The sequence below is a fragment of the Chenopodium album genome, chromosome 25, assembly GCF_948465745.1.
Source record: "Chenopodium album chromosome 25, dcCheAlbu1.1, whole genome shotgun sequence".
Taxonomy (NCBI): Eukaryota; Viridiplantae; Streptophyta; class Magnoliopsida; order Caryophyllales; family Amaranthaceae; genus Chenopodium; species Chenopodium album.
In genome coordinates this window covers 1,243,086-1,260,041 of record NC_137858.1, presented here as the reverse complement: position 1 = coordinate 1,260,041, position 16,956 = coordinate 1,243,086, and the positions used below count along the sequence as shown (strand labels likewise).

Below are 16,956 nucleotides of genomic sequence, written 5' to 3'. Positions count from 1 at the left end.
TAATAGAAGAGTCAATTGATAAAGTCGATAAAATTAAACAAAATATTTAATTCGATCATAATCTCTCAGAAGGAGATGTTGCGAAAAAAGCCTTTGAGAAGAGAATCTCTACTTCAAACACGTGGTAACCTCTGACTGGCCTAATCTTTAAAGTAGATAAGAATGTACATGACTTTTCCTTACATCCACTCATTTCAAAAGCACTATTCATAAAAGGAATTAAAGTTGTATCATTTCACACGATTTTTTATAGAATAAATTAGCCTTCAAGTTGGGGTGTTGGTCCCACACATGTAGAACTTCAGCCTTATATATGAAATTTTACTTTAACAATTACCAGTTTTATCTTAAAACATACCGTAAACTCTCCAATACGACAGTAGGAAGACACAAGTTGATATATATTATGCGTAATATATATACTCATCTTTATGCTTTTATCTCAATAGTATCCATGTGCGTTGGAGATGTACTTCCTAGTAGCCCCAATCCTCTTGACCAATTAAACAAAGTTCCAGTATTTGTATTCCAAAACACAACAATATAATTGTACGGACTAGTCAAGATATATATATACTTGATCAAAAAAGGGAATAATCTTATAAAATGGATACCAACTTCCATTGACTTGAAAAGGAATAACAATGGTGGAGAGTCAGCCATATCATGGTTAAAAGAGGAAATTAAAATGCCTCATTTTGCTCTTTTATTTGGGACCACTATATCACAATTTCACATGGCCTAATGTTAGAAAACAGCTATGTTTGAGGTGCTAATAAATCGATACTAAAAACTATGTCCTTTTTTGGATGGTTGTTAGCGTTGATGAAGGCAGGTCTCTTGAAAATTCAATAAGTTTCGTCGTTATAGTGTATTTTAGATTTATATAATAAAAAAGGACGATTTATGATCATATATATAAGACACATATTTGTCGGTACATACAGTAATTTTAGAAACGGGTGAATAATAGGGTAAAGTGAAAAGTAAATTACTTTTATAGCCTTATTGTGTACTAAACAAACTTGCAACATTTTTTTTTTCTTTTGGAAATTGACTATTTCTTCCAACATGAAAGAGAGAGATATATATCTGCTGACGCCAAGAGATATTCAGATATATGACATCAAAATAAAAAAAATAAAAAAAAAATGGACGGTAGAGATTAATTGTAGATAAAATTTCAGTATTTGAATAAATTAAGGTTACCGTTGGATAAGAATAGAAATTTGAGAAAATTAAGAAAAAGGAGTATCTAAAAATAGAGAGGGTTGATCGTACTCAAATACTAAAGACAGAGTGGTCCCATTTTTTTCTGGAACTGGGACCACAACAACCATGTCACTCTTTCAACTAGCATGCCCACTTGGCTAGCTCACTTCACTTTCTGACAAGTGTCGCCACCACAACTACTTCACAACTTGATTTTTTTTAAATATTTTTTTACAAATCATATACTCCGTACTTGTATTTATACGAATTTATGGATGTGTAATTGAATACTACTCCCTCCGTTTTTAAATACGGAGTAATTGCTCCATTTCTTTATGCGCGGAGTTTTAGGAGAAAGTAGAAGAAAATAATATAATAGGAAAGTAGTGGGGTAGGTGGAAGAATTAAAAAAAAATGTAAAAAGCAAAAGTAGTGGAGAGAATTAGAAGAGAGAGAATATGAAATTAATAAAATATGATTTATGTTGGGTTCACTGGATAAGAAAAATTAATAAAATATTGTAAAAGCTTTCAAAATATGAAAATGAAGCAGGTATTTAAAAACGGCCGAAAAAGAAAAGTGGAGCAAGTATTTAAAAACAGAGGGAGTACGAGAGTACGAGTAGTACTCTTTGTTTATGCCATACCACTTTGTACCTTGTAAATAATTGGGTTTTTTTTTTTTTCTTCACAAGTATTCATTGAGCTTGTGTGCATGGATTAGGTATTTTCTGATTCAATTTTTCGGTCTGCCAAAGTGTTGGAATATAGAATTAGGGCTTAATCTGATCGACTAAACTGAACCGAACTAAATATTTTATATGAGAAAGAAATTAAGAACTGAACTGAATTGAAAATAATCTGAAGATAATAGACCCTTACTATATAAGAGGTTTTAGTTCACTTTGGTCATTGATTTGGTGAAATATAGAAATTTGATCTTTTAGTCTAATAGTTTCCAATTATGGTTGTATCAATATACTACGAAGCATGATAATTGATGTTAGCTACAAGTATGATAGTATATTATGGAGAACTTGTATCCCGCTGCCAGTCCCAAGCCTGGATAAAGGAGGAGGGTTACGGTAGGCCAGTGACAGCCAGTATAAAACTTCGTCACATCCCATGACATGAGCCAAACAGATATTTTCGTGGGGGCGTTCCCTACTCAGCGACGCGCTGCACTTCCTAGACCCGGGTGTAGTGATAAGTATGCAAAGGTTGCTAGGTCGTCGCCCAGAAGCGACGCGCCACATTGCCCGAGTGTGGTGTCAAATGAGCAAGGGCGTGCCATTGGGGCGTTCCCTACTGAGCGACGCGCTGCACTTCCCAGACCCAGGTGCAGTGATAAGTATGCAAGGGTTGCTAGGTCGTCACCCAGAAGCGACGCGCCACATTGCCCAATTGTGGTGTCAAATGATCAAGGGCCTGGAGTTGGGACCAGGAGGGAGCGTGGGAGAAAGGAATTTAGTTTGCGGATTGGTTCTTGGAATGTGGGGTCTCTTACGGGAAAATCAGCAGAAGTGGTAGAAGTAATGAAGAGACGACGCGTGAACATCATGTGCCTCCAAGAGACAAGATGGACAGGTGAAGGAGCTCGAGGCTTGGTTTTGGGGTATAAGGTATGGTATGTTGGGCAAGAAACGAGCCACAGGACAAGGAATGGTGGAGCTAGGAACGGAGTTGGTGTGGTTCTCGATGAGAGGTTGGCAAAAGAGGTGATCGAGGTCTATCGGAAGAACGATAGGTTGATAAGGCTGAAGTTGCTATGTGGCAAGGAGATTGTGAATGTTATCAGTGCTTATGCTCCCCAAGTGGGTTTAGATGCAGAAGAGAAACGACAATTTTGGGAGGACCTAGACGAGGTGGTGCAGGGTGTCCACCACTCAGAGAAGTTATATATTGGAGGGGATCTAAATGGGCACGTTGGGGCGAGCCGAGATGGCTATGAGAGTGTCCATGGAGGCTTTGGGTATGGGCAGAGGGACGCCGGTGGTGAAGCTATTATGGATTTTGCCCAATCATATGATTTAATTTTGGCTAATACTTGGTTTAAGAAGAGGGATTCACACTTGATAACTTTTCGGAATGGAGCAAATGCAACTCAAATAGACTTCCTGCTCACAAGGAGCATAGATAGACAAAGTTGCATAAACTGTAAGGTTATCCCAGGGGAGAGTGTGGCCACCCAACACCGGCTATTGGTAATGACTATTCGTCTGAAAGAGAAGGCGAAGAAAAAAGTTAGACAAGAAGAACCAAGGATAAGATGGTGAACCCTAAGGGATGCAAAAGCTAAGGTTTTTACAGAAAAGGTAATTGAAGAAGCGGATTGGGATGGAGAGGTGGATCCGGACATGACTTGGTTACGAATGAAGAACTGTTTCCTAAGAGTGGCCAAAGAGGTCTTAGGGGAAGTAAGGGGAAGAAGTTCGGTACAGAGAGATACTTCGTGGTGGAATGAAGAGGTGAAAGCAGTAATTAAGCAAAAAAGGGAATGCTATCAAGCCTTAGGAAAATGTAGGAGTGATGAAACCTTTGCAGCGTATAAGGAGGCTAAGAGTAAGGCAAAGGCAGCTGTTCGCCAAGCAAAAGAAAAGGCATATCAGGAGGTTTATGAAAAGCTTGATTCCAAGGAGGGAGAAAGGATCATTTATAAGATGGCAAAGAGAAGACAAGAGGCAAGGAAGGATATTGGCATGGTGAAGTGTGTCAAAGATAAGAACCAAATGGTCCTAGTGCAAGAGGAGGACATCAAGGACATGTGGAAGGGGTACTTCGATGAATTATTTAATGGAAGTAATGGAGTTGTGATAGGAGATACCTCTATGAGTGATGAAGAAATCAACATGGAGTATGTGCGAAGGATTAGGAGAGTAGAGGTGGAGATTGCACTGAGGAAGATGAAACCTAAGAAGGCGGTTGGCCCTGATGGGGTACCGATAGAGGTGTGGAGGTGTTTGGGTAAGATTGGTATTGATTGGTTAACAAACCTTTTCAACAAGATATGGACGGCTACAAGGATCCCACAAGATTGGAGGAAGAGCACCTTGGTCCCGATTTATAAAAACAAAGGAGACGCTCAAGATTGTTCTAACTATCGAGGAATTAAGCTTATGAGCCATACTATGAAGTTGTGGGAAAGGGTGATTGAACAAAGGTTAAGGGCATGCACAAGCATTTCAGATAACCAATTTGGTTTTATGCCTGGGAGATCTACTATGGAGGCAATCCATTTGATAAGACAAATGATGGAGTTTTATAGGGAAAAGAAGAAAGATCTTCATATGGTCTTTATTGATTTAGAGAAAGCATATGACAATGTGCCAAGAGAGATACTTTGGTGGGCAATGTTGAAGAAAGGTATCCCACGAAGGTATGTAGACCTAGTTAAGGATATGTATCGGGATGTGTCTACAAATGTGAGGACATGCGGAGGGTTGACAAAAGATTTCCCTATTACAATCGGATTGCATCAAGGGTCTGCATTAAGCCCTTTTCTTTTTGCAACGGTTCTAGATGAATTAACTAGACCAATTCAAGATGAGGTTCCATGGTGTATGTTGTTCGCGGATGATATCGTTTTGGTGGATGTGACTAAGGATGGGGTTAATGTCAAGTTGGAGCAATGGAGGCAAAGGTTGGAATCTAGAGGGTTTAAGCTAAGTCGGAGTAAGACTGAATATTTGGTATGTCGTTTTGACACTCAGAGGGGGACAAGCAATGAAGTGGTGAGTTTGGATGGAAAGGATTTGACCATGAGTGAATGTTTTAAGTATCTTGGGTCGATCATCCAGAAGAATGGTGACATTGATCAAGACGTGGCCCACAGGATTAAGTCAGGGTGGCTTAAATGGAGAGCGGCCACGGGAGTGTTATGCGACCGCAACATTCCCTTACAGTTGAAGGGAAAATTCTACAGGACTGCCATAAGACCAGTATTGCTCTATGGTACAGAATGTTGGGCTTCTAAGAAAGAGCATATTAAAAAGATGGAGGTTACGGAAATGCGCATGTTAAGGTGGATGTGTGGAAACACTTTAAGAGATAGAATCAGAAATGAGGTTATTCGCAAGAAAGTAGGTGTGGCAGGCATTGTAGATAAATTGAGGGAAAACCGTCTGCGTTGGTTTGGACATGTAAGACGGAGACCCGAGGGTGCACCGGTGCGAAGAGTGGAAGAGTGGGATCATGGAGGGATTAAACGAGGAAGAGGGAGACCAAAAATGACTTGGTTGGAAGGAGTGAGGAAGGATATGAAGTGCATGGATTTACGTGAGGATGAAGTTTTGGATCGTAAGGGATGGAGGAGAAAGATTTATGTTGATGACTACACGGAATAATCAAATTTGGTTCATGTTAGCCGACCCCACTTTTGGGATTAAGGCTTTGATTGATTGATTGATTGATTTAATGATGCAAGATACATAAGTAGCTAACTTGTAAGGTAGAGTTTAGTCTTAAGACTCTTAACATAGATTAACCTAAACTTTTCGTATTTTTCCTTCCAAACAAAAAAGAAACAACACAGAGTAATAATAATGTAATTAGCTAAGTTCAATTAATGTCAATGATTAGTGTGTGGCTTTCCTGATTGTTACTTCTACTGTATTTATACGGATTGTAGAGATCAATTCTTAGCTCTTTTTTTTTTTTTTTTTTTTTTATATATATATATTATTATTATTATTATTTTATTTTTTATTTTTGCGGTTATATGAAAACATTTTTTAATTTTTTTGGGCCACAAAACTTTCTTCATCCAAACATCCGTGTATATATTTTTAAGATGCCCTATTTTCTTCCTTAAAAAAAAATTAATAAAATCAATCAACATTAATTTTCTAATTAGAGTTGTGCGGTCTATTCTTGCTAGATTCTTTTTTACTGTAAATTTTGAAATTTCTACTAAAAAATAATTAAAGTTATGCATTATCAAGCTTGATTAAAAATGAATCTGTCGGCAATTTAAAATACAAGGATAGTAAATTTCTCATGAAAAAAATTGTCCCCTATGCCCCATGGCTCAATTGGAGAAAGTTCCCATAAATGGGAATGGCTGTTCGCAACCTATCCATTTTCATAAGGTTTAAGTGGTAGGGCCAATAATGGATGCCTACATGTTATAGGACTATCCATTGCAAGGTATGGGACTTGAGTCCCACATCGGTCATATGGGGGATTGATGTGGGATTTATATAGGACAATGGGCTCTCCTTCCCTTGAGCTAGCTTTTGGAGTGACTCTCCTATTGTCCTATATCACTACATGAGGACCCAACTCTTTTATTTTTTTTTTTTTTTGTGCAAAACGCGTGATTTGACGCGACTTCAATTCCCTGTGTGCTGCAGTTTTACGCTAGAAAAAATGCAAATAGATAAATAAATAAATAATCACATGATCAGATAGATTTTTTTTTTCTATCGGACCAACCAAACATTGCCACGTATCTCAAATGAAGCTCAGGACAAACTTGTTCAAATTTCCACCACTTTATCAAACAACTAATTATTATGAATTATTAGCATTCCATACAAACAACTACTTCTTCTAGATCAATATAGCCTAAAGGTATGTTTAAGGTTCAATATTGAAATTGATTATACTCCCTCCGTCCCCTTTTGATAGTTCCTTATGGATATTTTTCACGGGAATTAATAAACACAAATAAGAATAATAAAAGTACATTGAAAAAATAAATTGACACTGGATATACAAAAAGTAGAGGGAAAAAGTAATAAAAGTACGTGGAAAAACAAAATTTATATGGGAAAGTTAAATTTGCACAAATATTGTTGCAAATTGGAAGGAATTTTGATTAAAAATTAATAGTAATGGTTGTTGGAAAAAGCAAATGGGGTGAACATTTTGGGATTAAAATTTGTCCATAAGGGACTATCAAAAGGGGACGGAGGGAGTAAATTATACTAAAGTATTTCCTTTATTTTTTTTTTACTTGACCTGTTTCTTTAATCATGCTTGTCAATGCAAAACTTTAACGATCAATAACTTTAATTCTACATAAGTAAAATTTATCGAAGTTATATATTATAATAGCAATTATTGAGATAAATTCAAAAGGATCTGAATCTGTCTTTTTTCCACATATTATTCATAAAAAACGATCAAAAAAGGGATGATGAATAATGTAAAAATTAAAGCAAACCAAGTAAAAAATAAAAGTAAAAAACAAAAGTAATTTTAAATAATATCTGACGTGGAATTAAGACCCTTTTATTTTGATCCATGCGAAGACTAGATCAAAATAGGGGCCCACGTAGCATATAAAGAAAAGCATGCATTGAGCATTGTGGTGCACGTGAATTTCAATTGGGCTAAGGCCTTGGTGGGGCTGCCGTGAGGATGGAGGTGGGGCGTGGGCACTCATCAACTGTTGACGTTCTAGAACTTTCTCACGCGCCCTAACCGGAGAAAATAGAGGGTTGTAATTTGTGGGATCGAGAGATTCTTATGTGCACTCGAATGTATACGTCTGCTAAAACTAGTTTGTAATTTTTTTGCTTATTATATGGAAATTCTAATATATGATCATATATATAACCATTTAAATTAAACATACGCAAAGTATTTAATATACATAGTATAAGTATTTCGTTATAGAGTATAGAACATTATATTAACTTAGAAATACATGTTGAACGGCTTTAATGATGCTTAACAATGATTACATTAGTTGATGTAAGCTGAATCCAACTACATGATGACTTGATGAGATTGTTTTAAGTGAATAGAACATGACATTGAATAAATATTACTCGTACTACTACTACTATAAAAGATGAGAGTAAGGGATAGCTCAAGTGGTTAGGGCTTCCTTCCCGATTCTAGGAGATCTGGGATCGATTCTCACCCCGCCCTTGTAGCTCACTAAACACAAAAAAAAAAAACTACTACTACAAAAGATTATTATTATTTATTTTTTTTTTTTAAAAAAAAATGAGAGGGTCGTCATTAAATCTCCCAAAAAAAAATTAAAAAGGAAAAAGAAAAAGGAAGGAGAAATGACAATCTCTGACACGCTATTTAGCGGGACAGTATGAGCATCTGTCATCCCTTTGCGTTTTCGATTTCTCATTGGTCTCATTGTACGGACGACGTTGACGTTTTTCCTTATACATTTACTCCTATTATTTTCCTTTTTTTATTTCACAATTTTTTTTTTTTAAAAAAAAACATTATTTCACCTCTTTATTACATTATTATTGTCACTTTTTTTTAAAAAAAAATACAGTAAAATAAATCTTCCTATAGTTCCTATTGGTGCTAATTTAATTGTTTATGATAATGTCCGTTTTAAAAAAAAAAGTTGATAAAAGGATTTTTTTTTTCCCCTTTTCTTCTTTAACAAACAAACATTAAAAGTAAAAATGCTCATATTAATCACCAACTTTAGTATGGAAGTAAAGTTTAAAACATCATATGATCAGTCATCATGACTTCATGAGGGTTATTTCTTTAGTGTTATATGAATTGTTCGGTTATTGTTACAGGGGGTTACTTCGTCAAAGTTATAGGATTACTCAGTCAATATTATAGGGGTTTCTCTGTCTGTATTATAATAGCCGGTTATTTTATCTTTTTATAAGCGAACACATAGGGTAGTTAGCCGTACACAAAACGCACATAGTGTATTAAAATATTGTCTTTTTTTTTTTTCCTTTTATTTTTTTTGTATTGTCATCCCATATTTGTCTCATTAGTTTTTATTCAAAACGTTTTGCATAAGTTTCTATACTACATCCAAAAAAACTCAGAGTTATGTAGTTTGATTATTGCATTCAATAACAAGTAGTACATTATAAAAATTACTCCGTAGTAATTGTTATGTAGTTTGATGTCCATCAATAGGGGTAAATTGTACGACATCATGTAGTTTGATTTATCCATTCAGTAATTAGTGTTGTTTTAAACTTTACTTCCATGCTAAATCAAGTTTTACTCCGTATTGTACAATAAACATTGTAACTTTTAATTAAATTATCTTCTCGAGACTATTCACAAAAACAAACTACTTCTCAAATTTAATCCCCAAATTATAATTAACGGCTTAAACACCAATACAAATTTATCAACCGCACAACAAAGGAGTAAATCAATTTCACGAAAAAAAAAAATACAATATCATCAAATTGATTTACACTACAATTTTATTCGAAAAAGTGCATGCTTTTATCTAAGTTTATCATCACTACTGTATTATACCAGTAAAAATGCATTATCTAATTAATTTACATTACATTACATTATCTTATAAATATTAATAAAAAATTACAACAAATGATTATTGAATTAATATGGAGTAAATGGAAAATTGGATTCCCTCAATAATTTTTATCTTAATTTACCCACTTCATGAATCCTCTAAAATTTCCAAAAATTGCATAATTCCCATTTATACACCTCCTCCCATGTTATCAAATAATTGCAATTTCCACAAATCAATCTTATCTCAAACCTCAGGTTGATGGTACTTCCATTAACAAATCTAGCAACAAGGTTTTTCCAAAACAAGCTAAAGTTTGAGGTTTTTTTACTCCTTTTGAGGTAAAATATTAAACACATCAAGGTTAGATAAAAATAAAATACTACAGTAACTTTTTTTTGCTCTTTAGCTTTTTTACCTACTTGTTATTGGTTAAATATAGCAAACCAAAACTTTCCTTTTCATTTACATAAATAGGGGTTTTGTATTTTGAACAACTTGCTCTTTTTTTTTTTAAATTTTTTTTTCAAATTAGTAAAAAATGGCATTATTTCTAGAGAGAGAAAGTATGATGAAAATGGAAAGGTGGGTCTAGTGAGAGAAAATTATATAACCCCATTGATAGTTACTACCAAAAAAGGCAACTCATTCTCACAAATAAACCCAATATAAAGCTATTTTAAAGAATAAATCAATCACAACCACCTGCTTTCTCTGATTTATACCCAGAAAAATAAAAAATCTCTTCACAAAAAATTAAATAAAAAAAAAAAAAAACAAAAAATGGGGTGGTGTCAAATTTCTCTTTTATAAATATTTATAAACATAAGTTTTTATATTTCTTTGGATTTATTTTCATCTGGGTTTAGCTCAGCTTTAAGGTAGAGATCCATATTTTCTGGGTTTTTATAAATTTTTAGTAGAAAAAATAAATATATTTTGGTAAGTCAACTGTTGAGCTATATTTTTGTTTTTGGGTGTAAATTGTGTTGTTCATAGAAATTGATTGAGTTTTTATTTATTTTTATTTTATCGTGGCCGGGTTCGATAGAGTTGGAGAAGATGGTGAGGGGGAAAACACAGATGAAGAGGATAGAGAATGCGACGAGCAGACAAGTAACATTTTCGAAGCGTCGAAATGGATTGTTGAAGAAAGCTTTTGAACTCTCAGTTCTTTGTGATGCTGAAGTTGCTCTCATTATTTTTTCTCCTAGAGGAAAGCTTTATGAATTCGCAAGTTGTAGGTATGTGCAAATTTATTTGTTAGTTTTATATGAATTATCAAATATTATGAATTTGCAAATTTATTTGTTAGTTTTATATCATTATATGAGAAATTATTAGGATCGTTAGATTTGGGAATAGTATCAGTTTTGGTTAAGGATAACCAGATAAGGTTGCGTACATTGACTTTTTATGACCCGATAAAAAAGGGTGGATACTGAGTAGATCTTTGATTAATTAGGGGTAATTTGTATGAATTTTATTGGTAAAATTTTGGAATTTCAAACATTTAATGTCAAATTTTGGGAAAATATTTTGTCAATATTAGGGTTACTATACTATATTCTAGTTACACTCCCTTTAGGGTTGAAGGGTTTTATCTTCAATGTTTTTGCTTCATTCCAAACTAACTGATGTACAATATCTTTTAATTTGCTGGGAAATTGTATTGAATCTTATGTGTTTAGATGTTTAATAATTTGTCATTAATTCATAGAGAAATTATATGAGGAAAAATCAGTCCAAGATCAAAAAGTGTAGTGGAGAATTATGACTTCTTAATTAATAATCAATGGTGGGGATTATGTTAATTCTTTTTTCATTAATATCCAATAGATCATCAACATTTGTTTCTAATTATTGAATGTAGAATTAAGAATAAAGTTTAGTAGAATCAATAATATTTAATGAGGCTGGTGCATTTACCATTTGATTCTCAATTTCATATTCTTCTATTTTCTTCTATTTTTCCCCCAAATTTACCTAAAAGTCATATGTACTTGCACAATGGGTACAAAAGTAAAATTAATTCAGAAAAAGGAAAGTCAAAATGCTCTTAATGAGCTATAGGTTCATTGTAGTTTTTCTGTTTTTGGCTCATCATGATTCACTATGATGGGAATGCATACTACACATTTATAGAGGGGTCAATTTTATTATCAATATAGGTGAGTTTCATTCCGTTAAAAAGTCACATTTATTTTGTTACTTCATTGCATTCAAATTTATGGACTCTCTTACAATTAGCTTTGTTAAACTACATGAATGTCCAATACATGAATGTCCACCACATAACTACACTTTAGGGGTTTAGCCTACATAGTCAATGAATTTATGCTATTGTATCACTTCTTAAATACTCACCATCTCAAACTAGTACCCACATTGATACAAGCGGGACAATTTATGGCCAACATGTCAATCAAATGTGACAAATTATGGTCACTCGTATAGGTGACATTTTGGTGCTCTGTCAAATTAATGGTTAAACTGTTGGTTGTCCAATTATTAATAGAATTGTTTTGGACGAACATGGTTAAATTACTTGATTGGAATTCGAGGTAGATGAAACATGTAAATAATTGAACACTATTGATGAAACCGGAATCATTGTCAAACCTTTCCTAGATGTGACGCGGGGTTTGCATCACTAGTCAATCAGTGTTTTCGAACTGTGTTTTGCTTGTTCGAAGCTTAGGCTATGGTTGTAGCTTGGTTAGATCTTTGTGTGGGGATCGATTGTGAAAGAAAATGGTGGAGAGAACCAATGGTGAAAGTACAATAACATTTTTAGTCACTTGTAAGCTAAGATGTTTATAGTTTAAATATGGATCATGTATACGAGTACAATTTACATTCTATGATTTGTACATATTAAACTTTGCATCAAAAAAAGATCACACTTGATTTAGTTTCAATTAGATAATAATTAATACAAGTTCATAATAGTAAAAATGAAAATATTTCCTTGATTCTCTTGATTCTTTGTAGTTTGTACATCATACTCCTTGTATAATAATTTAAACTACATGCACTCCATGTGGTATGATTAGAATAATAGCCTGTCTGAAAAAATGAAGTAGTTCATAAACTCTTGTTAATTAGCTTTATTAATGATGTAATTAATCACACAACCCGAGGTTAATTTGTACTCCATGAATATATATACTACAAATATTTTGATTCCAAATCATATAGAAGTAGTAAAAAAAGATAAGGATAGGTCATTTCTGAACTGACAAAGTAAGGGTCCATACATTATTTTTGGTAGTAACAATGTTCATGTACTTCTTCCAGTCTCCTAAATGGCGGAAATTAATATTTTTTTCTATAAAATAACAAAGAAATTACTACAAGTAATAATTTACTTGTATAAATATAGAAATATATATAAATCGTACAAAATTTGAGTGTTATTCCTTGCTTTATAAAGGGGGGTAGTACAAAGTTGCTGCTATTAGTGTTTCCACGCTCCCAGACAAACCCACATTTGGTAAGAGTACATTTTTCATTTCTTTGTAGAGTTGCCTTTTAAGGAGATCCAATGGGTATGTAAATTATTTTGTTGTAAATTTATTTTATAAATTTTGAATTTCTCAACCCGAAAAAGAAAAAAAAAATGACAATTTTTTTTTTTAAGAATGTTCATGTTAAGGTAAGGTGTATACGTAGATAGATGTGTCCTTTATATTGGATGTAGATATTGTCGATTTCACCTAAAAATGATAAAGTTATTTGAAAGTTTTGAACTTTGGTATGTTTTGCAAACTTAAAAAGACATTTTGATGTGAAAAAAAAAAAAAAAACAAACCTTGAGTTTTATTACTAGCCACATTGTTCTTATATAAGCCAATAAAGAAGTGGCAAGTTCTTGCTATTTCTTTACTTTTTCTCTTCCTCATATTCTTTGTCCATCTACATATCCTATTACGATTTTACAAATGTCATCCATCCTAGTCATCTAGATTAAATTATCACATTGTTAGTTTAAATTTTGATTTGATGAGATCTTTTTTTGTTTTTTTTTTATTTATTAATTTTATCTTGATGATATCAACATCTAGTATGAGAGTAGACATTGCATATAGACATTGTTAGCACAAGAAGCATTTTGATAGGCCGAGTACGCGCTTAAGTTCAACTTTACATGATTTTGTTTGGAGATCGATTCAAGATCATAGTTGTACATACTCAAACTACTTTGTGGCCTGGCTATGACTTAGAAAGCCTTGGCTAGGCATGAAATGACACCACTTTCATCTTTACAACCAAGCTATGAAAGTAATGCACGTTCATATGACGTGTTTTGCTCCTTCTTTAACAATTTACGACCCTACTTCTCATTTCACCCTATCATATCTTAGAGCTTCGTCTGTCAACCACACTTGCTGGCTACATAGCTGATTCATTTGATACTGTTTTTTATGATTTCGCGTCATTCATTAACTTAACACTCAATCTTTTTATTTGTCTGTACAATAATTGTTGAATTTTGCTTACATAACAAACCTTGGTGTGTAATTTGTTCTAGTTTTAAGGTCTAGTGTACATTTGATCTGCATCCATGCAGCAAATCAATTGATTAACAGGTTAATAATATAATGAAATGCTTTTAAGAATTCAAAATTCATCCTTTAACTCTTGTTTGATAAACAAAATGATCATTAAAAAAAAAAAAAACACACCATGGAATAGGCTTCTGCCATTCAATATTTTTGCATCTTTTTTTCTTGTCACTTTAAAGAGTTGAAGTTAGAATTATGGTAGTCGTTCTAACTTTGTGTACAAAGTTGTGGCTGGAGGTGAGAAAGAAACATGAAGAGGCTCCATTACTTTAAATTTTATACACATCCATCTAACTTATCAATGTACATGAACAATATGTGCACGCGAATTGACACATGCACTTCGGCTCTCAACTAGAGCAAGCTTTCATATCATTATGTATACATTTTAGCTTAGTTCTTCTGGAAGAACCCTAGTACTTAAATGTTGGTTAATGATTTTTTTTTAAATTTTTTTTTTTAATTAATAGCTGGTAATTAACTAAGTTTAATAATGGATGAAAACCTTCATAATTAGTATGCAGGAAACAATAGGACGATATCAGAGGCATGTAAGAGAAGTCCAACCTGCCAAGGAAGCATCTGCTGAAGAAAATATGCAGGTTTAGTCTTTTCCTTAATCTTATAAACTTTTTTATATATTTCTCATAAAAAATATAAATTTAAAGGAAAATGTCACAAGTTTGTCATACAATATAATGTAGCTTGATCTTAGACTACAGTACATGATCAAGTTTGTCTGTTGAATTGGAGTGTTATTGATGTGGTTTCCTCTAAGTAAAAATCGCCGGCCACCAACCTTGCTCGATCCTACAGGCCAGGGCCAGTACATTATGTGATGAAAAGAATAAATCGTTGTTCATTTTCACTGTATACATTATCAAGAATTCCTCATGTATGTACATTTTTCATTAGCAATATTTCAGTTTGATCAACAATTTATATCAAATGACCACTTAATTCGTCAGCCCTAGCCCATAATCTTCTTCTTCGCCTTGAAAGCCTTAATCCCATTAGTGGATTGGCTACATGAACCAACATGAGGACTTCTCAGAAGGTCACTCATCCTAGTACTACTCTCAATCATTGTGGCTCATGCCAAGGAACGTGACAAAATTTTACACTGGCTGTCACTGGTCTACCGAAACCCTCCTTTATCCAGGCTTTAGGCTACTAAATTTTATTACTTTGTATATGGTTAGCCAATACTCCAAATGTAAGATTCTAAGAAAGTTTATTGATAGTTGAAACTTCTTTGTAGAAGTAGAATGCTGGTACTAAACTAAGTATTGATATTCCGTAAAATTGCAGAACTTAAAGGAAGAAACCGCGACTTTGGTGGAGAAGATAGAGGCGGTTGAAGCTTCAAAACGGTAGACTAATATCACATTATATTTCATAAATTATTTGACAACTCGAACAATATTTTTGTATAATTATTGGACTGTACGTTATATTATTTTCAGGAGACTCTTGGGAGAAAATTTAGGGTCATGCAGTTTAGAAGAGTTGCAGCAGCTAGAGAGTCAGTTGGAAAGAAGCGTTAGCAAAATCAGAGCAAGAAAGGTTATTTTCTATAATTTTACTTCCCTATTTTTTTTTATGAAATTATATGCTTCTTAATCTAATTAGTTCGTAGAAAAATTAGTTTAATTTGTTTTATATGCTATGTTGTTGCAGAATCAAGTTTTCAATGAACAAATAAAGCAATTGAGAGAAAAGGTACTTAATTACTATGCTAATTACTGTGATCTGTTCCATGTTTTCGAATAATCGAAGCTAAATCAACATTCAAAATGTAATATTTATGAAGGATTATATGTTAATAAATGATAATTTTGTGTAATGACAGGAGAAACATCTTGCTGCAGAAAATGCTAGGCTTACTGAAAAGGTGAGCTCTTGTTATTTTTATAAAATGAACTATATGGTACTGTATTAATGGGCCTATATGCAAATGCGCAAATTAAACCTCCCTGTCAAGTACTTGGTGGTATGGAGTATGAGACTCGAACTTATGATCTCAAAGTTTCGAGTTGGGGAATTGCCCCAGCTCCACCTATTTCTTTTGTCCTCTTTATATATATACTTGTACACGAAATGAAGGCGTTACATAATGATTTTATATAATATGGTTAAAAATTTGACAGTATGAAACGCTGCCAAAGGAGTCAAGATCGCAGCCAATAATAGCAGAAGATGCATCACCATCTGAAGATACAATTAGCCAAATTTCGGACGTGGAAACAGATCTTTTTATTGGATTACCAGAGAGCAGAATTAGGCGTCTTAATAATAATAATTGAATCAGCTGGTTTTACTTTCATTATCATTTATTACCAGCTGATTTATAAATATTATGCTTCAATTATCGTATAATATATAGTTTCAGATCGATCGGATGTGCAATGATGATGTATGAGAGGTTAAGGTGTATGTACGATTTCATGCATGTTGCACTTGAATCATCCAAGGCTTTGTATCATTTAGGACCTTTTTTTTATACTCACTCAATTACTCTCTCTCTCTCTCTCTCTCTCTCTCTCTCTCTCTCTCTATGTCCCTAAAATTTTAAAGTATATAATTATAACAGCCTTTTTTGATTCTCAAATATGGATCTTCTAATTTTTCCTGTGTGAAAATTAAAATTTTAGAATTCAAGAATTAAATCCTTTAACCTGATTTTTACTTATTTGAATTTAATTAAATCTAACTGAACTTGTTAAGACTTATTTCAGTTGTAACTAGATTAGTCCCGTGCGATGCACGGAAATATAGAGTATATATATTTTATGTATTATTACGTATCAGAAAAATTATTGAGATATAAGCATTAGTTGTAAATGCTAATTTTATAAAATTAATTTTGAAGAGAACAAACCGAATATGAAAATTTAAGCACATACATAAAAGTTAGATTTTTAATATACGAATTTAATTAAACAATAAATAA

General features: G+C 33.3%; 1 protein-coding gene across 3 annotated transcripts; it reads left to right on the top strand.

The window, feature by feature from the left end:
* Positions 1–10,121: 10,121 nt before the first annotated feature.
* LOC145615449 (MADS-box protein SOC1-like) lies at positions 10,122–16,529 on the top strand. Of its 3 annotated transcripts, none has more exons than XM_081670522.1 (8): positions 10,122–10,316; positions 10,487–10,679; positions 14,521–14,605; positions 15,315–15,376; positions 15,470–15,569; positions 15,684–15,725; positions 15,856–15,897; positions 16,154–16,529. In XM_081670522.1, exons 2-8 carry the CDS (start codon positions 10,498–10,500, stop codon positions 16,307–16,309), a joined length of 669 nt encoding a protein of 222 aa, XP_081526648.1. In that variant the 5' UTR covers positions 10,122–10,316; positions 10,487–10,497; the 3' UTR covers positions 16,310–16,529. The 3 variants fall into 3 exon arrangements, with proteins under 3 accessions (XP_081526648.1, XP_081526647.1, XP_081526646.1); XM_081670520.1 differs by having other exon boundaries at positions 10,123–10,377; XM_081670521.1 differs by having other exon boundaries at positions 10,122–10,679.
* The last annotated feature ends 427 nt before the right edge of the window (positions 16,530–16,956 follow it).

Coding starts and splice junctions, on each gene's coding strand:
- LOC145615449 (XM_081670522.1), top strand. CDS start 10,498: ATGGTGAGGGGGAAAACACAGATGAAGAGGATAGAGAATGCGACGAGC. Junction 14,606..15,314: donor CTGCTGAAGAAAATATGCAG/GTTTAGTCTTTT, acceptor GTAAAATTGCAG/AACTTAAAGGAAGAAACCGC. Junction 15,726..15,855: donor TAAAGCAATTGAGAGAAAAG/GTACTTAATTAC, acceptor GTGTAATGACAG/GAGAAACATCTTGCTGCAGA.